Below are 21,912 nucleotides of genomic sequence, written 5' to 3'. Positions count from 1 at the left end.
GTTGTGTGTTTTTAGGGGGGTTGTGCCACGGTTTGTTGTGAATCTGCTGTTGTCGACTGTTCATTGTTTTCCCGATGCTACGGTAGGCGGAAGAGAGCTACAAACAGGTAAGTGAATTCTTTTTATACGTTTAAAGTTGTACTTGACGAGTAATTGGGAGGTAAATATAATATGTCTATGTTTTTTAGCGAATTGTCTGTTATGTGTCCGTTTAATTAGTGTTTTTTATCTTTTTTTTACAATTGTGAGTAGCCTCGTCTCAAGGTAAGTTACAGCTCTGCCCTGTCCCTTTGCGTGGTCCGGTAATGTTTTATATGTCATATTGCCTATGTTTGGTAACTAACTCTGTTTTTTGGTGTTTGTTACAGGGCTACAGCGGGCTGGGTCGTTCCGGTGCAGCGGCGTGCAGGGAGCGCTTCCCCGGTAAGTATGTTGCTGTTTGCGGGACTCGGGTAAGGTCTACTCCATATTTTGTAATTAACTCTGTTTTTTTTTCTGTTTGTTTACAGGGCTTTAGCGCTGTGGGTCGGTCTGGTGTAGCGGCGTGTAGGGAGCGCTTTCCTCGGTAAGTATGGTGGTGTTTGCAGGACTTACGTAAGGCATATTGTACGTTTTGGAAGTAACGGTGGTTTTTTTTCTGTTTCTTTACAGGTGTTTAGCGGTGTGGGTCGTTCCGGTGCAGGGAGAGCTTTCCCCGGTAAGTATGGTGCTGTTTGCGGGACTTAGGTAAGGCATATTGTAAGTTTTGTAAGTAACTCAGTTTTTTTCCCGGTTTATTTACAGGGCTTCAGCGGTGTGGGTCGTTCCGGTGCAGCGGCGTTCCTTCGGCTATTAGGTAAGAGTACGCGATTTATAATTTTTACACTTAATTTTTTGGGGTGTGCTTTAAGTTGTATCTTTATGTAATTTTCTTTGTCATGTTTTGGGTAGTATAGCAATAGGGTTTTTTTGGGGCGAAAGTGTTGTGAGGGTGGGGCACGTTTTTTTTGATGAATCTGCTGTTGTGGGAGTGTGTCAGCCTTTTCAACATCGCACGGTAGGCGGGACGCAGCTACAGGCAGGTATGTGGAATTGTTACATATGTTTTATGTTCTCTTTGAAATTACTTTTGCTGTGATTATAATGTTTGTGATTTATTCATACTGTAATTTGTTTCGGTGTATTTTCTTATTTATTGTTGGATCTTATGTTGTTTGTTTCATAGTAATACAGGTGTTTTGTAACGAAAGTACTGTCACGTGTATTGTGTTAAATTCAATATGTGATTACGTGAGGGTGGGGCACGTTTTTTTTGATGAATCTGCTCTTGTGGGAGTGTGTCAGCCTTTTCAACATCGCACGGTAGGCGGGACGCAGCTACAGGCAGGTAAGTGGAATTGTTACATACGTTTTATGTTCTCTTTGGAATTACTTTTGCTGTTATTATAATATTTGTGATTTATTGATACTGTAATTTGTTTCGGTGGATTTTCTTATTTATTGTTGGATCTTATGTTTGTTTCATGGTAATACAGGTGTTTTGTAACGAAAGTACTGTCACGTGCATTGTGGTAAATTCAATATGTGATTACGTGAGGGTGGGGCACTTTTTTTTAATGAATCTGCTGTTGTGGGAGTGTGTCAGCCTTTTCCAGATCTCACGGTAGGCGGACGCAGCTACAGACAGGTAAGTCGAAGTATTTTATACGTTATATGTTAGATTTGAATTGTCTTTTGCTGTGATTATAGTGTTTGTGAGTTATCGTAAGGGCACGTTTTTTTAAAGAATCTGCTGTTGTGGGAGTGTGACAGTCTTTTCCAGATCGCATGGTAGGCGGAACGCAGTTGTAAACAGGTAACTCGATTTTTTTTTTACCTTTTCTAGGCATTACCTTATTTTGTTACCTAACTAAATTGCTTTCTGTTTTTTTGCAGGTATGCCCCTCTCCGGCCCGTTCCCGGGAAGCAACGTGCTTGGAGTGCTTTCCATGGGTATGTATGATGCGTTTGCCGGGTCTGTAGTAAAGCATCTTGTCTGTCCCTTATCTAACGCTTTTATTTTTAATGTTTTTTTTACAGGCATTCCCCAGTCCGATCCGTCCCTGGGCAGCGTCGTGCAAAGATTACTTTAGCCAGTATGTATGTTGCTGTTTGCGGGTCTTTATTAAGACATCTTGTCTGATTCGTTTTTCACTTTGACATTTTTTTTTTTTTTTAACAGGGACTTCCTCGGGCCTGCCGTTCCCGTGCAGCATTGTGCATAAAGTGCTTTACTCTGTAGGTATTATTCTTTTTGCGGGTCTTAGGTAAGGCATCTAAAGGTAAGTTTCTTTACTTATTTTCGTTATTTGCCTGTATTTATAATGTCTAGTATTCTTTGCGTAGGTTTTAGCTTTACAGCGCTTTTGCGGTGAATTCCCTTTGAAAACACCTTTGTACGCGGTCAGACAGGTTGGAGCCGCGTTTCCTTTTACTGCATCGCTATCTGTTCCATGCATGCTTTCACATTCAATTCGCCTGGAATTCACACCTCCTCACTAACAATAGCACACACTCTCAGGCAGACATTCCTTTCATCCTTCCAAGGAAGCCCCCCACCCAAACATTAGCATACGGCTAGACACCAACATTTCACACACGTGCAGTTCGTAAACAAGTGTTACTTCTCTATTGTTATTCATTTAAAGTAACTCCCCTTTCCTCCGGTTTTACTGTACTTAAACTCGAAGAGCAGCCATTCGAAAACATTTCTTTGGTCCATGCCATCCGGTACGAGCTAAACTATCTCTATTGCTAAAAGGTAAGCAACTTCAATTGTATTGCCGTTTGTAAAATAAACTCATTGAACGTTTTCTGTCGTGTTTTGCTAATGTCAAGTGCAGTTGTTTTACAATGTTAACCTTTGCAAACATGTTATACGCTTTTTAGTTAGCAAAGTTCGCTTAGTATCTTGATGCCTTTTAATTTTCAAAGCCGCGCTTTTATTTAAAATCTGCAACGAAAAAATTCGCTAGCATATATTGGGCTGAATTTAGAAGGGACACGCACGCACACCACATTACCTTAATGTTTTTTCTTTCGCCTCTATTACTATATACATTACGGTGCCGCTTCGCCATCGTTTGGTATGTTGCTGCCTTTAATTTTCAAAGCCGCGATTGCTTTCTTTTCAAACGAAATCACTTGCTAAGAAACATTTGGCAGAATTTATGAGGGGCACGCACGCACACCACATTACCTTGCTGGTTTTTTGTGTTCAACGCTATTACTATATGCATTACGGTACCGCTTTGCTATCGTTTCCCGTGTATTGCATACTTAGTGAAGCGCTCTCTGCATAATAGACTTTCCCCTGGTTTGCATTTCAGACTTGCTACTGTTGTCAGGGATCGTACAATTATTAGTTAAAATACAACTTACAATGCCTTTTGCTTTCGAATCGCTGGTTACATTTAGGATTTCATTTTAATTAACTCCCCTTTATTTTTATTTTCCTGGACCTGAACTGGAAGAGCAGCCATTCTAGACATTTCGTGGGTCATCCGGTACGAGCTAAACTATCTTTATTGGTAAAAGGTAAGCGACTTCAATTGTATTGCCGTTTTTAAAATAAAATCATTGAACGTTTTCTATCGTGTTTTGCTAATGTCAAGTGCTGTTGTTTTACAATGTTAACCTTTGCAAACATGTTATGCGCTTTTTAGTTAGCAAAGTTCACTTAGTATCTTGATGCCTTTTAATTTTCCAAGCCGCGCTTTAATTTAAAATCTGCAACGGAAAAAATTTGCTAGCATATATTGGGCAGTATTTTGAAGGGCCACGCACGCACACCACATTACCTTAATGTTTTTGCTTTCGCCGCTATTACTATATACATTACGGTACCGCTTCGCCATCGTTTGGTATCTTGCTGCCTTTAATTTTCCAAGCCGCGCTTTTTTACAAATTTAGCAATGAAATAATTTGATAGTATATATTGGGAGGAATTTAAAAAGGACACGCACGTACAGCACATTACCTTGCTGTTTTTGCTTTCGCCGCTATTACTATATACATTACGGTACCGCTTCGCCATCTTGCTGCCTTTCATTTGTAAGCGTTGCGTTTAGATGCCGCCATTTTTTTAACTTTGATCCGAACTGCATGCCTAACATATTAGTCCTACTTTACAAGGGAAACTGCACGCGCAATACATTGACTTGCTGTTTTGGCTTTCAACACTAATGCTAGCCTCATTACGGTAACACTTTGCTTTCGTTTGCCGTGTATTTCATCCTAACTGAAGCACTCTCTGCATAAGATACTTTAGCCTCGCTTGCATTACAAACTTGCTACTGTTGCCAGTCATCTACAATTATACGCTAATATACACATTTAGCAGCCTTTGAATTTTAATGTGCTTGCTACTGTTCGTTACATGTGTTACAACTGTTTTACATTTGTTGCCAAAATGTGTTTCGTGATGCGAAACGTTTCTGTCAAAGGCTTTGTTGTGCATGTCTACTTTTGTATCTCACTTTTTGCCTATGATTGCAGTTAGGGTGCGCGCATTCAATAGATTTGCCTTTATTTCTATTCGTCATGCTTTACATTTGAATACATTTACCATCTTCCTTTTCGGCTTCTTTGCATATGCTTTCAAGGTACATTGTTTACGTATATGTTCCATTTAAAACGCGTATTTACCTTAATTAACTCTGTGAGGCTTCTATGCTAATTTAACCAACTGAAACAAGTGTGTGATGAGGGGCCAAAAAGGGGGGGGGTTATCCTTATACCAGCAGTGGCATTATAATGTGTGATGTTTGTTATCCTTTTAGGGGGGTGGAAGGGGTTTCACAACTTACGCTTGCGGGACTAGGTATCCTTTTCAAAATAATTACATTGATTCTCAATGGTTACTTAATTTCATTGTTTGCTGTACAGACATTGCCCTTGATGTATGTATTACCCAGAGTAATGCAGATATTACTGCGCAATTGTTTTTTTGCTATCACGCTTTGCAATACAATGCATTTTTTCAGTCTGAACATCTGGTTTATAGCTTAAAAATGTCATGTACTGCTTCGCAATTAAGTGCTGCATTACCAGTTTTTTGCATACTGCATATATATGCTCCTTACCGCGCAACACTCTTTATTACAAGCTTAACTCTAGTCTTTCACACACACTCCTCCTCATCCACTTTACACCATGCATTCTCCGTTACACATTCCATACCATGCACTCTTTTGCCCACTTTCTCCTTGATGCTCCCTTCCATTCACTCTCTACATACACATTGCTTTTGTGACTTAGCGCGTGTAGCTTAGCGCGTGTAACTTAACGCGTGTAACTTAGCACGTGTGAGATTAGGTTGCATGCACTCTGTTGCGCGCGCTCTGTTGCATGTGCTCTGTCACACGCGCTCTCATGCACTGATTTTACATACTCTTTACCATACTACCTGTTGCACACATTTTTAGGTACATCTCCTCAACATGCACCACAGCTAATGCTTACATCTCTACTGCCTTTATCTTCACTACTATCCTTTATTATTTGTACACTACATACATTACTCTTACTCCTCTCGCTACTCATTTACGTATACTACACACTGCCTCTTCTTTATTCTTCTCTTTGTTTTCCTTGCTTTTTCATACTTTCAACCTATAAGTTGACAATAGCTGATGATGAGAAAGTGAGCATGCAGGTGAGAACCAATCTGCAAACTCCAATGGTGTTACTTACGTGAGGCTCTGTCAAACTTTTTCTGCAATTTTTCCCTGTTCCTATCCCTGTTTTCAACAGTAATAGCGCACACTCCCCACCATGCATTTTACACCATGCATTCTCCAAAACACACTCCACACCACACACTCTTTAGCGCACATTCTCATTCACACTCTCTTCCATCTACTCTTTACAGCACACACATTGTGTGACTTGACACATGTGGCTTGGCACGTGTTACTTAGCGCATGTGACTTAGCCCCTGTGACTTAGCACATGTACCCTAGCGCATGCGCCATTATGTTGCATACTTCCATGCTGCATACTACCATGGGATGAATTACGTGAAGCACTGCCTACTTTTCTCGCCTTTTTTTTGTACCATACTGTTTCTCTTTGTTCAGACTACTATTTCAATATGTTACTCTTAAAACAACACTCTACTACTCTTTTCTTGACATTCTGCTACACATTCTTGATGTGCACTTTATTGGCTACACATTATCTACACTATACTACATTTCCCAACACTTTTTCCAGCATACTCTACAGAAACCTTACACTACAAACCATCTACGTATTATTACATCTGTATTACTCTTTTGAATAAAATTTCTAAGTATGTTTTTCTTTTATTACATCTACCAACTTTATAAACCTCTACTGAGCAATGTTTACTACATACTTAACTATGTATACTATAATACACTCTATGAAAAACTTTTCTCAGTACTAAATCGGACATTACTACAAATGCTTTCCTAATTTCGTTACATTTGACAACTTACTGTATATTAATATGCTAAGTCACCATTAATACTTGTTTTTATTCTTCCATAGATAACTGTACGAAGTTGCTCATTCCTTTTCAAGACATCAAGGTGAAAGTATCTTAATTTATTGTTGACACATCAGCCTATGCTGAAAACAAATTAGTAGGGATCATTAGAATATAAATATATATATATATATACACGTTTGGAAACATACTCATTGTTTCAGGCATGCATAACCTCGATTTTCTATAGCTATAGGCTGATTATAAAGTCTAGTGCTTGCAAATCCGTTAATATCATTCACAGGCTATTTAATAAACAATGAGCTTTGCTTAAAGCAGACCATTCATGGAAACACTACAAGCGTATAGAAACACACACCCAATGCATGCATAGAAAACACTTCTATTCATTTGAAAATCCTATGCATATAGCATAAATTGACTACGGTGTACATCTAACCTATTTTACACAAATCAGTTGGCTGAACAGCATCTGTTTATTACTTACTATTATTAGCAGCACAAGGAAAATTACATAAAACTTGTCTACCTAAACAACTAAATAGTAAATACTCAGAAGAGTTTGAAGGTGTATATAAATATTAATATATGCTAATTAGCATTATACTTGTATATAATCATACAGATATATAGTCGATACAAGATACTTACAACACTAAAATACAGCATAAAGAGAACACTACAATACAAACATATAATAGGTAGTTTAGGGCGGGCAGTTTATTTAAACATTGTTTTTGTGTCACAATTAATATCATGGAAATACTGCAGGCAGCTTCTCATCAAGGGCATAACAAATTTTCTCCTACTTCGCGGGGCAAACAATGTTTGCCAAACAGCACATTTGCAATCATACACAATTGCTACAGACCTGCTAATACATGGACTGTAGAAGATTTACATGCCATTATGGACTTGGGGGATGCTTTATATATAGATATGCATTCCATAAATCAAGAAGACCTTATGCATCCTGATGATTTACCAAATTATATCCAACACAATGACACTATCTATTCGCTTAAGCTTAAACAACCTTCTTATGGGGATATACTGAAACAGTTTGACCCATCTTCGCCAAATATGCAAACAGTATTGAGAGCTGCACTAAATTTGCATTGCGGTGTTTTACTTTGCATGGATATGTATGTTATAGCTATTATGCACAGTGGAAATTCATACTTTGTATTTGACTCACATAGCCGCGACAGCACAGGGATGCCTCACCCAAATGGGACATGTATTACCATACAAATATCATTTGAAGGGCTTATACAGTACATTACAAATCTGGCATATAGTCTAAAGCGACCCAATAGTAATTACTTACCATATGAATTAACTCCAATAGATATAATTACAATTAAAAAAGATTCACTACATAAGGCAATGCTCATAGCAGAAAAAAATGCAAGTGCCATATTACACAAGCATATTTATGTGCATTCTACTAAAGCATGTACCGATTTCTTCACACACAAATTAAAAACTCGCATAGAAAATGAAAGACATTCGCTCCGAAGATCAAAGGCAGGTACTCTTGTAAATACACAACAGCCATCCGCATCATTAGCTACTACTCAGCATATTCCCCCCCAAAAAAATGCCCTTGTGCCTATAACACCTGCACAACTGCCTCTACCTACCTGCACTAGCATAGATACAACACAATATGCAAGTAACTCACATAATACTCCAACATACGCAAGTATACTTAAAAAAACACTTATACACAACACAAGAATCACAAGTTGTGATACAACAAATACACAAAACATGACAGGCTCAACAAGGGATTTGCATACTAACGCATATACACAGAGTTCCCATCCTACAAACAGACCTAACACTCAGTGTAACAAAATACTTAGCCCACAAAGTAACACCAATGCTATATTGTCCAAAATGCATAATAACATCAAGAACAACATAGAACAAACTTTTTTAGCACAAACACAACAAAATATAAATGTAGTAAATAGTACAGACAAACAGCAAACACAAACAGATCTTACACTACCATCCAGGTGTGCACAATCTGTACAAAATAGTCTATTTGCTATTCTACATAACTACTGTAAACCCGCACATAGTTGGGATAGTCAAGACTTGCAATCTATTATGGGACTTGGAGATGCTCTATATATTGAAATGCAGTCTGTTAATGAAGAAAATTGTATGCAGCCACAATATTTACCCAATTACATAGAGCACAATAGCATTATATATGCAATTAAGCAAAAAAAGAGCTTCAGGATTGAGGGGAAGCAAACAGAAATGCAAAATGCCAGGCTTTTGAGAACCCTTACTTCAATGAATTTGCACAATGGTATATTGCTTTGTTTTAATGCATATACTATTTCAATATTCAAAACTAGCCATGCATACTTTGTCTTTAATTCAAATAGCCAAAATAAGAAATTATTACCTCCTGCTAAGGAGACATCTATTGCTTTAGATATCAAATCACCTGAGCAGCTTATTGAATACATCAAAACGTTGGCTCTCCAGAACTAAGTACCAAATTCATTGAGTATTACTTTATACTTCACTCCAGTTACAATACGCAAAATTGTCACTTGAGGCAACACAAAAAAAACATAGGGAGAAAAAAGTTACACCTATAAGAAACATGTATATCCATACTACAAAGGTAACTCTACATGCCTCTATACATATCACACCTATACAGTTACAGCTAGAAAATACACTTACAGAAACACTCAACAGCGATAGGCAAATGCATACAGAGAATTCCACAACCACAAGTCATATTGCATCTATCATACCTATTAACAATACCAATGCACTAACAAGCACATTTACACCTGATGCTGTGATTCACAATCAACCAGCTGCAATGCACAAGAACCAGAAAATACACTTAATGCCACAAATATAACATCTTTGACAACAAATGCCACAATTAGTACTTTCCATACAGAAATTAAATATGGCCCAGAGTATGCTTGCACTATTTGCAATCAGTTATGGCATAAACAAAGTTTACAAAAAACGCACAAGTTACAAAAAAGGGCTAAATTCATTGAATGTAACATTAGTAAATATCAAACAGAAGATATATGCCGAAAATGTTACAAATATATTGCCAAGGACAAAATACCACCATATTCTTTCTATAATGGGATGACATTTCCTGATATCCCACCTGAATTACAATTGCATAATTTAGAAGAGAGATTAGTATCGCCAAGAATACCTTTTTTACAAATTAGAACGCTGCCGCGAGGCTTCCAAAAATCTCTCTCAGGTGCAGTAGTTAACGTCCCTGCCGATGTTATGACAACTGTTACTGTTTTGCCAAGACAAATTAATGATAACATGACGATCCCAATTAAATTAAAACGCAAATTAAGCTATAAATCCTATACCCATTTCGAAAATGTTAGGCCAAACAAAGTAAAGCGTGCAGCTCTATGTTTAGCAACTACTAGCAGTATGTTCCAAGAATATGGAGTCACCGTTAATAAAGATTGGGAATATTCACCAGAAAATATACCACCTTGTAATGACACTTCTGATGCAAACAATACGTCAGATTTCTCAGACAACATTGCAGCAGGGAATTTAGATACTATGCTAACTAATGAAACTATAACTACAGAAAGCATTAACATTATTAACTTAGCACCTGCTGAATATAACACACCAGGGGGTCTATATGAAGACAAAGATTCTGAATATTTAGCTTTCCCCACTATCTTTTGTGGGAAGCGAAGGCCAACAAACAAAGAAAGGCATGTACCAATACATTACAGTACAATATGTCAATGGGAATTAAGAAGTGATGATCTAAGAGTAGCAAAGTCCATGACAAATGTTTTCTTTAAATTGAAAAAGTTGCATATTAAGCAAATACAGGGCAAAATATACATCTCGCTTAGAAAATATTTTAACAATGGTAACATTATTACAGCAAAAGACATCAAACAAAAATTAGATAGCATTTTTCAATTTAATGAGGGATATAAAATACTAAAAACAATACGTAGCTCGCCACCATATTGGGAGCAATGCAAAAAAGACTTATTTGCTATGATTAGACAATTGGGGATACCAACATTTTTTTTAACGTTATCAGCAGCAGAAACTAAATGGTATCATTTAATCAACATACTATTACGTACTGAGAAAAAAAAAGAATGTACAGAAGAAGAATTCAAAAATGTGTCATGGGAGGCAAAATGCAAATTAATACAAAGAAATCCCATTACTTGTGCACGACATTTTGACTTTCAAGTTAGGAAATTCTTTAATTGTATTTTACTGCATAAAAGTAACCCAATTGGCAAGGTAATAGATTACTTTTATAGAGTAGAATTCCAACAAAGAGGATCACCACATATACATGGAATAATATGGATTGAAACGGCTCCACAGTATGAAACTTCAGAACTTACTACTGTTACAGCTTTTATAGATAAATATATAAACTGTGCGAAAACGCAAAATACAAATATTGAGCCTTTATTGCCCCTACAAAGGCATGGGCATACCAAATATTGTCGTATAAAACATAAAAGAACGTGCAAATACCAGTACCCAAAATATCCAATGCTAGAAACTTTTATACTGGAACCATTACCACTAGACAAAACTGATCAAGAGCTCTTACAGAAAATCGAACTAATCCACCTAACTATGAACACGCAAGAGTTCTCAAATTATTCCTTTAATCAGTTTTTAGATACGATGCAACTAGAACTAAGTCAATATGTTATATGTATTGTCTGCATTATAGAAAAAAATACTATTTTCCTAAAAAGAACACCAGCGGAATGCTTTATTAATAACTACAATACGACAATTTTACAAGCATGGCAAGCAAACATTGATATACAATACATCTTAGACGCATATGCATGTGCCGTATATATAGTATCATATATTAGTAAATCACAGCGTGGAATGAGCAAGTTGATTGCACAAGCAGCAAAAGAAGTTTATCACAATCCAAGCATAAAAGAGCAGCTTAAGCATATAGGTAACAAATTCCTAAACTGTACAGAAATAAGCGCACAAGAAGCAGCCTATCTTATACTTCAAATTCCTTTACGCAAAAGTTCTAGATCGTATGTTTTCATTAATACAAGCCCTCCAGAAAAGCGTACCTACTTATTAAAAGACATTGAGACTATAAATTTGTTACCTGATACATCCAATCACATACAATATGATAATGTTATAGTAAAGTACAGCAAGCGTCTTACAGATTTGGAAACATGTACATTAGCTGACTATGCATCTATGTATAATGAAAATCATAAAAATAGAAAGCAGAAAAATGCAGCAGACCCTGATAATTTCCTCACCGAAAATAACTTTTATAGCTCAGATGAGGAAGAGCTTGAAATTAATATACCAAATGAAACTGCAGAAACAGATTATACAAAGCGTCAAAAACAGAAAATTATTCGCTATTGCAGATTTAATTAAAAAAATGACCCTGAAAATTATTACAGAGAATTACTAATGCTTTATTATCCCTGGAGAGTAGAAAATCAAATTATTGGTACTAAGGAAACATATTATGAAAAATACCTAGAAATTCAAAACATAGTTGACGCTAATCATACTAAGTATAATAGGCATAATACCCCATTAACACCTAATGCCAATGGAGACTGTACATTGGACGCATTACTTATACCTCCAATGGATATAGAAACCGACAAAAACATTTGTCCTGAAGTTTAAGTGAATGAACCACTATTATATGACTTGTCATTTGATTTAGGCATTAGAAGTACAACTACTGATGAACTTTTAACCAATAATATAATGCCAGATGACCAATATCACGGTTTGATGCAAAATCTTACAAATGAGCAACATAACTTTATATACCATCACTTGCATTAGATAAAAACAAAAGAAACACCTTGCTATACGTTTTGCGCAGGTGGTGCAGGAGTAGGCAAAAGCTTCCTTATTACAGCCCTTTACCAAACATTACTACGCTATTACAATACCAAAGCGGGAGAAAATCCTGATAACATATATGTATTGCTTACAGCTCCAACAGGCAAAGCTGCACATAACATACATGGTAAAACGCTACATAGTACATTCAAAATACCAGTTTCGCAATCGCTAACTCATAAACCACTAACTCATGAAAACAGGAGTGCACTTCAAAATGAATTATTGCATCTTAAATTGCTAATTATTGATGAAATATCAATGGTAGGGGCAAATCTTTTCAATTTTATACATAACAGGTTGCAGGAAATTAAAATGTCCAACCTCCCTTTTGGTGGAATATCCGTATTAGCAATTGGCGATTTTTATCAGTTAAAACCAGTATTTGACACATACATATTTGAAAATTGTCGACATTCATACAGACCAGTAAGCACAAATTTATGGCAAACACACTTTAAGTTGTTTGAATTGACAAAAATTATGCGGCAGCTAAATGACTTACCATTTGCTCAATTACTAAACAGATTAAGAGAAGGAAAACAAACTGATGACGATATTATACAAATACAAACACGCGAGCTAGACCCACCCCAAAACATTACCAAAACCATCCCTTATATAATGGCAACAAACAAAGAAGTTAATAATATTAATAATGAAGTTTTGTTACAACATATAACAAAATATCCTGTTTACACATCAACCGCAATAGATACAGTTGCATCTGACCTAAGCGAAATAGTAAAAAAAAAATACTAATGCAATTACCTGAAGATGCAACTAAGACCATGGGCCTGCCATTTATATTGCATATTGCATTAAAGTTACGATACGATCTGACATGCAATATAAATGTTAACGATGGCTTAACAAATGGTGCTACAGGTATAGTTGAATTAGTAGAAACTATCAATAGCGTTCCAAATGTGATATTGATTCTTTTTGATAAAGAAAATGTTGGCAAATTAACAAGACAGGAAAATAGCCACATATATCACAATGACATTTCACCTCATTGGACACCAATTCATGTTATCTCTAGACATTTTCAATTTACACAAAAATTTATAACAATTATACGCAAGCAATTCCCACTACGCCAATCATCTGCACGTACTATCCATAGAACACAAGGAGAAACTATTGAACCACTTTACATCCATTTTAACAATAGTAAAATACATCATTTGCATTATGTTGCTTTAAGCTGAGCAAAATCATTAGAAAACATATATATTAAAAACTTTCAGCAAGACAAAATAGTTGTACACCCAAAAGTTCATGAGGAAATGGCCCGCTTAAGGACAGATATGCTATTAGAAATATCAGTACCACAATTATGTGATTATCTGCTAAACTTTAATATTATTGTACACAATATACGTTCACTACAAAAAAATCACAAAGCTATACAAGCCGACTCAAATATCATGAATGCAGATATTATATGTCTCACTGAAATAAACACAACTAGGGAAGGAAACAGTAATTCCTTATATATTCACCACTATCATCTGATGCTATTTGATAAATTCCATAATCAGCATACCAAGCATGGGATCGCTATTTATTACAAAAAAAATATTTGCCTTTTGCCAATTTATGAAACACAGCACGAAATTGACATTTTACATTTTACTTTAATTTTAAATAATTGTAACTACTTATTTGTGATAATATACAAACCACCACATGTACAACTGCAAAAACTTTTTCAAGTATTGACTAGCGTATTGAGCTTTTACCCAAACTACAAATATATAATAATGGGCGACTTCAACATAGATTTAGCCCAAGTATCGCACAATGCAACACTGCTATTAGAATACATGCAAAACCAATTTCAATGTCACCAAAAAATACAAAACTACACAACAGACTACAATTCAACCTTAGACCATATATATGTTAATGGAAATGTAACTCACTTTGGTATACTAGAGTCCTACTATAGCGATCACAAAGCATTATGGGTAGCTGTTTAATGAGCTAAAATTGTCAATTGGTATGTTCTTTTCCTTCAGAAATTTGCTTTCTTTGCATGCTATATTCAGAAGGTCTACTCACATTTTTTTCTCTCATTGCAGATGATTTCTATACAAGAAATTAAGGAAACAAAACACGAGGAAAGCAAACCTTATCAGAAAGCAATATGAGCAAACATAGTAAAATGCTCGGCAAAAACAAATTACAAAAACGCAAAGCAAGAAAATAAGATTTGATTCCATATTGCTCTTGCTGATGAAAGTGGGTCAATAAAAGGAACTTGCTACAATGATGATTTTTTCAAGCTGACAAAAGAAGGGAATGGGATTATAATTCGGAATTTTATCAACAAGAACAATGTGATAATATTAACGAAACAAACAAAAATTTCAAGAATGCCACCTTTAACAATCCCAGAAACAATAACACAAGAAGCAGAATATTTGCTACAGCCGCCTGCACCGCCAGTTCCTCCAATAAAAACAATAAGGAAAGCAAATTTACGGTCATTAATGAGCATGTTAGGGACAATATCTGAGGTACGTATCATAAAAAAAATGTGGGTGCATATTGGCAATTGCGTGTAATAGTCAGTAAACCTACATACTATCAGAAACACTATCTGCCACGCACACTTTCAAAAAGCACTCTTCAAACCACTATAACATACATTCTAAAACACATTTGGTAACTCCAACTCTTTAAAACACGCACTAATAGCAGCACACTTTACTATAAACTATGTACAACACTCACTACAACACACATGCTATCTACAAACATTTCTAGTACTAACTGTTACTTACTCCTCTTTTACACACACCACAATGTATTACATAGATTTATAAACTAACACTCTCTATCTCATTCATTGCTACATAAACTTTGCCAATACTCTCTAGTACAATCTACTACAATCATACAAAAATTTACTAGTGAAAAATATCTTCTAAAGGCTATATTTAAGACTAATCGATGTAGAAAATCAAATATAATACACCATGTTGCTGCTAATAGCACTGTACTTACTATACACCACATACAATATCCTAGCAACTCTACTCGCTCCTTTTATAATATCAATTACATTTAACTATTACAATTTGAGAAAACAATTTACCAATCTGTAAAAATACAGGTGAGACGCTAAATGCACTGTTAAGTGTTGATTACATGGGACAGTCCCACCAGTTTCAAACACTTGTAAAGTATTAGTACTATTTATTCGCAACACTTGTAAAATTGATAGCTACACAGAATATCATCATCTACTCTTTTATATGCACTCTCCTACAACTTATATCATGTATATACTTGATACAATACTCTCTACCGCACACTCTCTAACGTACACACTGTCGCACACCCTATTACACAACAAATACACAACACCAATCAACAAACGTTTGGTTCTCATGTTCTCTCCAATAAACAAAGATACTGCTCAAGTGTATACTATCAATGCAAGAACCAATAACAATGATTGTTTATCAAATTTAACAGGAGGAAGAAACAAAAACAGTATTCATTGGAGGACAAGAAACAAAACTAAAATCGATAACAGTCAACGATGCAACAGACTCAGTGAAAATAACACTATGGAGAGACGCGGCAGACTTTCCAATCGAACTTGGAAGCTATATCAAAATAACCCATTTAACAGTGCATGAATTTAACAACCAGAAAATATTGAATTCTACTCGAAATACACAATTGCAAGTAAGTACAACAAGCATTGGCAATGCCAATCGGTCTCGCCATTGGGATCTTATATGTATTTAGCTATGCAGCACATTAGCCTGTGTGCTGAAACATCTACTGTTCTTTAACACTTACAGATTAAGGGTGAGAAGATGCCAGCACCATCACCTTGTCACCGTGGCCAACTAATCCTGCATGCTACACAAATGAGATACGTAACTTGTACATGGAGTGCTGTGTTTTTCCAGAGTTGAAAGTGCGATTCGACTGTGGGAAGATTATCATTATAAGCTGTGTTTACTCGAGCCTTAACAGCCAACACTCTACAATACCCACAGACTTGACCCCTATAAGTTTAGTAGCAAAGTGCTGTGCTGCAGAGGGTTAAGAAAAAGCGCTTTGCTGCAGAGTACCATAAGCACTTAGTAGCGAGTGAATGATGTGAAGTGTGTTGCAAGACCGTAACTTAATGAAATACTTTGAGGCAGTGTCGTAACATGAATCACGTTGCTGCATCAACGTAGCAAAAAACGCTTTGAAGGAATGGCACTGTAATTGAGTAATTACTAGTAGTAGCAATGAAGTAATTGCGTATTGCAATGCAATGGGTCACGCATTACGCGAGTTGTGCTATTGGCATTGTAAATGACACAGCCTTTTATTTATGGTTTGGATTTTAAAACCTAAATAACATGCATTGTTATTTACAATGCCAATAGCTTGGCTTACCTTGGTGCCCTGCTCACCCTACAACCCGCCCCCTTGGAGAAGGTCTATAGATCTCATAGCCCAGCTCCCCAAGACTCTCCCAGGCCACCACTACCCCCTACCCCCAGCATCCTGCGCTGACGTCCAGCTCAGATGGAGAAATCCCGCGCCCTTTCATACATACAACGTGATTTACAAAGAAGACATCCTATTTAGGGTTGGACATTTGCGCCTTATTAATGTGGCGAGACACCGCAAAACCAGCAAAATTTGACCGCAGGAGGACGCACGGAACATACAATCATGAAAACGTAAAGACATGCACGCAATAATGACAATAAGTTCACGCTCAGAAGGGCACAGCCACAGATGAGCAGAACAACTGTCACAGCCATCTATAGGGAGAAAAAACTGGAAGCAAGAGGGGAGGCAGGCTGGTGGTTCAATTACATACATTATTTATAAAGTATGAGAGAGGCAGTGGTACAACGCATCAAAGCCAACATACGGAGTTTCCGGATGCTCTGCCAATAGCGCATGCTGGGACTTGCGGGCCACACTAAGAATATGAAAAGTAAAAAACAAGTCCCCAAAAACACAACACACATGGCCTGGTCACCCTCATCATCACAGTGGACATTTTGGAAACGCGAGTTGTGGTAGGGAAAAAAGTGAGACCGAGACGGGTGGGATAAATTTCAGTGAGAGAGAAAGAATTAATGAATGGGGAGGGGAAGACGGAGGAAGACAGAAAGGAAGAGAGATAGAGTTTGTGGGGGAAGTAAAGTGTCAAGTGGGAGAGATGAGATGAATAGGTGATAAGTGACCCATAATATGTGTGATATCATCAGCCAGGTCTGACTTTTACTAAGCGTCGCTTTGCATTCTGGGACTTGTAGTCCCACAATTACAAATGGAGGCTTGTAATTACAAGCCACTCAATACAAAATGACGGGGAATTAAAAAATAGAATAAAGATGGAAAACAAATGTGAAGGTCTGTAAAATGAACGAGGAAGCATACTGCATAGAAATACTGTCATATGAACACATAAGTAATTAAATTAATGGGCTATATGACTGTCCAGCGGTCCAATGTATGTGACAAAAACACTGTATTACAGCGAGTTTGGACAACGAGCCCTAGTTCTAAAGGGCAAAGTAAGTGCTACAGAGTTCATATGTATGTAACAAAAATCAAACCATGAAAACGTAATTCGTTTTTTCACTGCCTTTTCTTATAAAACTGAAAGTTACTGGTTTTCTTGCCATTGAAAGGATATTCTAACACAATTATAAATTAGCAATTAATCAAGTTTCACTTAGCCTTGATGAACACATTTTGTGGTCCTGTTTATGGATGGCTTTTCCACATTCTTCTGCGGCAAAACCCCATGGCAAATAAAAAGCTCGATGCGCAGATTCCTGGCGTGCCCATCTAGGAAACCATGGCTGCTGATCTGTACTTCTATATTAAAAGGTACTTTTTACTACTAAGGCTGCCGGAAACGCGATGAAGATACTGCCAGGAGATTATCATGGTCTTCATTCTTTCATCCCAATTCATTCGGACACCTACTTTAGGATATTTTGACATATAATTAGTTACATGCTCTACGCTCTGGACGGGATCACAGTGGTATAATACCACACTTGACTTCAGACGATGCTGACTGCACGTTGTTGTTTTTTAGAAGTTTCATATCAATATTAAAATAGTGTGGAGGAGCCGCGTACACGCGTTTGAAAGATCACACTACAAATTAAATTTGGATCTTTTTGGCAAGAAACTATAACGATGTGCCTACAATAATCAAGAGTTGTACTGGATACAACTCCATTTTATATGGAAGACACACTGTACTAACTGCCGGTCACCGAGTGGAAGCAGGGCCGGCTCCGCTGGGGATAAGAAGGTTGAAATCACAAACCGTGCCCCCCCCATAACGAATGGCACTGGCGGCGAGATTGTGTGGCAGGCAGGAAGAAATCCGAGGCGCGATCAATAGCGAAATGAAGAGATTTAAATGGAAGGAGGGGTGGGGTCAGATGTGTGCCGCGGCTCAGCGCCCCCTCAGGGCGGGGTCCCATCGCAGGGGTCTGAGAGCTGATTGCACCTTCTTATCTATCCCCCAGTACTCCTCAGACCCCACCTTCCCTAATCCCCCCGGGTTCGGGTAGAGTCCTTGCTGATATTTTTGGCACCATGTTCTCCATATTACAGAAGCAGTGGGAAGCTAGGCCCTGATTGGATCCGAGGCGGGCACGTGCCCCAGAGTCACATGGTCCGGGCGTAAAAAGAGGGTCGGTCCTTTTTGGTGTAAATCGAACTCTTAATTCCATAATATATCAGCGTACCTTGTAAAACCTACACTAACACGTCCCGGCCCACAAATCACCCGGCCGGATTATAAATTCACTGTATTATGCCAATATACTGTTCTCCAAATATCTGGCTGCCGGTCCGTTTTCCCGTCCGGGGTCTTCCCCGAGCAAACTTCTTGCGCCTTTGCCTCCAGCCCCCAGCGGCCGGAGACTTATGCACCGGCCTCGTCTGGGGCGGCCCCGTTGGTCACTTCCAACTCGGGACGCTACAGCAATAGGAACAGCCTGCAACCCCACTGCGCCCCGGGGCTCTACCTTGCCAGCTACAGCCTGGAGGCAGCGTCCTTCAACATGCACTGCTCGCCCTTTGAGCAGAACCTGCCCATGATGTGACCAGCGTGCGACCCCTCAAAGCAGGGCGGTGGCGGCGGAAAGGAGCACCGGAGCCGGGAGCAGGAGCTGCAAGGAGGCAGCAGCCTGCACATCTACCCCTGGATGAGGAGCACAGGTGAGGGGGCTGAGGGAGGGGGGCACTGGGCAGGACTTGGGGAGTCCGTGCTGGCGTGTAGGGGTTTTACTTAAAGCCGTCCCGGGCACACGTACCAGGGCAGCCCGCAACCCAAGTCTGGCCGCACAGGGTGCTTTTCAAGCAGCTGCTTCTCCGAGCGGTGAGCGCACGGCAGCCCTGGCAGCGGCGACGGGCGCAAACAAAAACTTTAGAAGATGAACGAAAGTAGCCCCAAACATGGTGACTCTCTGGCAGACATGGCGACTCGCTGCCAGGCAGGCTTAATGCAAATAACAAACGCAAGCCCGATGCATTGCAGATGCAACTTCTACTCTGCTACATACAGTTAGGCTAGCACGCTGCCTTCCGTAAAGCCGGCCAGGGAACGAGAGCACGTAATCGCGCGCACACCATTGTGATTAGGCGGCAGGCCAGAAGAAAGTGCGATGAGTAAAGGGGCCAGTAGCCTTGGAAGGATACAAATGACGACATAATCGTCATGAGGTGGGAATAACAAACCTTAAACCAATTGGAAGGCAGCATTTCGTGACCTAAGCCAATGAAAAAGATCGGGGAAGAGTGGGCGGAGCTTCCATGAAGCTTCCACACTAAAGTGTATACTGCATGTCTCGGAGACAGCTTGCGCTGTCTAGGCGAGACCTAAAAATCAAATAAGATTTTTCTAAATACAAAAAATGCATTCTTTACAAAGAACTTACTTACACATCTAGAACACAACACAAATTAAATTCACTATTTTGATATCACACGTACCAACATCAGTTGCTCTTTTTTCAACATACAATTTGCAATTGAACACATAACTCTCATACACATAGATAACACACCAAAATACTATATCACCTTTACACACATGCATATACATTCATACAAAACACTCTCTCTGAATATCTCTAACTACTTTTCTATTTACCTTTCCTACAGCTCACTGCCTAACGACAAAATACAAAACATGTAGGAAAATACATTGCAGATCATACTACATCTTTAGGTCTAATAATTTTGCACACATTTTTAAATGCTAGTCCATAACCATACCATAGTAACCATTTTTGTCCCTTTCTATACCTTACCTTTTAACACATGCAAACATCAAATACCTATACTTTCATATAACACTAACTTTCAATCAGAATAGCAACAAATTCATACATTACTACATCTCAAGCAAAGCAGCATCCAACTCTCTATCTATGTCTATATTTACCTTTTCTGAAGACATACTACTAAACAACTTCCTTAAATGCACTTTTCGTTTTTACCTTAACTATTACTTAACTTCTAATTTATTTGCACTATATCACTACTTTCCTCTGCATATTCACATTCTATTTCAAAGTTTTCACATAATGCACTAAACAAACATACATTTCTCTAAATATCTTTCACCTTTAGTTCATCTTGCATTACGTTTCAAAACACTCTGCATCAAAAATATACAACACCTCCTTAATACATTCCATAAGTACTAACACATAAGTACGCACTTTGGGTCTTTGCCTTTAACTAACCATACACACTCTCCCAACCTCTCAGAAGAAATGCAATTCACAGTAATATCTTGAATAACTTCCTTCAGCATCTATAACACTTTTCTATTTCTCTCAAAAGCACGTTCAAAAATAGCAATAGAAAACGCATATACAGTAAAAATGGGTTTCGTAACAAATGTTTTTTTCTTTTCACAGAAAATAGAGCCACCCCAAGAACAACTTCAAGTCACAATATATGGACTAGAAAATACTACTCAGGAAAAAAGTACCATCACCATACAAATTGAAGACAATGAACATTTAAAATCTGTACAGATCAGCAATACACTTTTAATGGACCACCTAAATATTCCAGCAGATATTGATGACTTTGCAGAGGCTCTTATGCCACACCTACCAAAAACATTAAATATCATCTTTCAAAATGAACACATTATCGGAATTCTAGACAGAGATTAAATTATGCAATATGCAAAATAAATAACAGTTTTTGTAAATTTAAATAAACATAATAAATACCAAAAAAAATGTTAAGTTAATAAATATCTCAAATGACATTTGGCTTACTGTTGCTTTTTTCAAAGAAAGAATACTGTTTTATATGTACTTGCATGTATTTATATGCCCCATTCTGATAAGTAATTACACAATGACTTATGTATACATTTTGCTGGAATTAGGTACTAATATTACAAAAAAACAATTAATGCATCTCTATAATTTATCAGTAAT

General features: G+C 37.7%; 1 protein-coding gene across 1 annotated transcript; it reads left to right on the top strand.

Annotated features, from left to right (window-relative positions):
• The first annotated feature begins 2,200 nt into the window (after positions 1-2,200).
• On the top strand, positions 2,201-21,681 carry LOC146812142 (uncharacterized). Its single transcript, XM_085614558.1, has 6 exons — positions 2,201-2,779; positions 3,497-3,555; positions 6,535-6,575; positions 14,527-14,964; positions 15,929-16,144; positions 21,376-21,681. Exons 4-6 carry the CDS (start codon positions 14,821-14,823, stop codon positions 21,637-21,639), a joined length of 624 nt encoding a protein of 207 aa, XP_085470684.1. The 5' UTR covers positions 2,201-2,779; positions 3,497-3,555; positions 6,535-6,575; positions 14,527-14,820; the 3' UTR covers positions 21,640-21,681.
• Positions 21,682-21,912: the final 231 nt, after the last annotated feature.

The sequence above is a fragment of the Triturus cristatus genome, chromosome 7 (genome assembly GCF_964204655.1).
Source record: "Triturus cristatus chromosome 7, aTriCri1.1, whole genome shotgun sequence".
NCBI lineage: Eukaryota > Metazoa > Chordata > Amphibia > Caudata > Salamandridae > Triturus > Triturus cristatus.
This window is presented reverse-complemented; position numbering and strand designations above follow the sequence as displayed.

What these genes read in the sequence shown, in the direction of transcription:
- LOC146812142 (XM_085614558.1), top strand. Translation starts at nt 14,821, where the DNA reads ATGCCACCTTTAACAATCCCAGAAACAATAACACAAGAAGCAGAATAT. An exon ending in TGTTAGGGACAATATCTGAG is followed by an intron (nt 14,965 to 15,928) that starts GTACGTATCATA and finishes CAAATTTAACAG; the next exon opens with GAGGAAGAAACAAAAACAGT. An exon ending in CTCGAAATACACAATTGCAA is followed by an intron (nt 16,145 to 21,375) that starts GTAAGTACAACA and finishes TTCTTTTCACAG; the next exon opens with AAAATAGAGCCACCCCAAGA.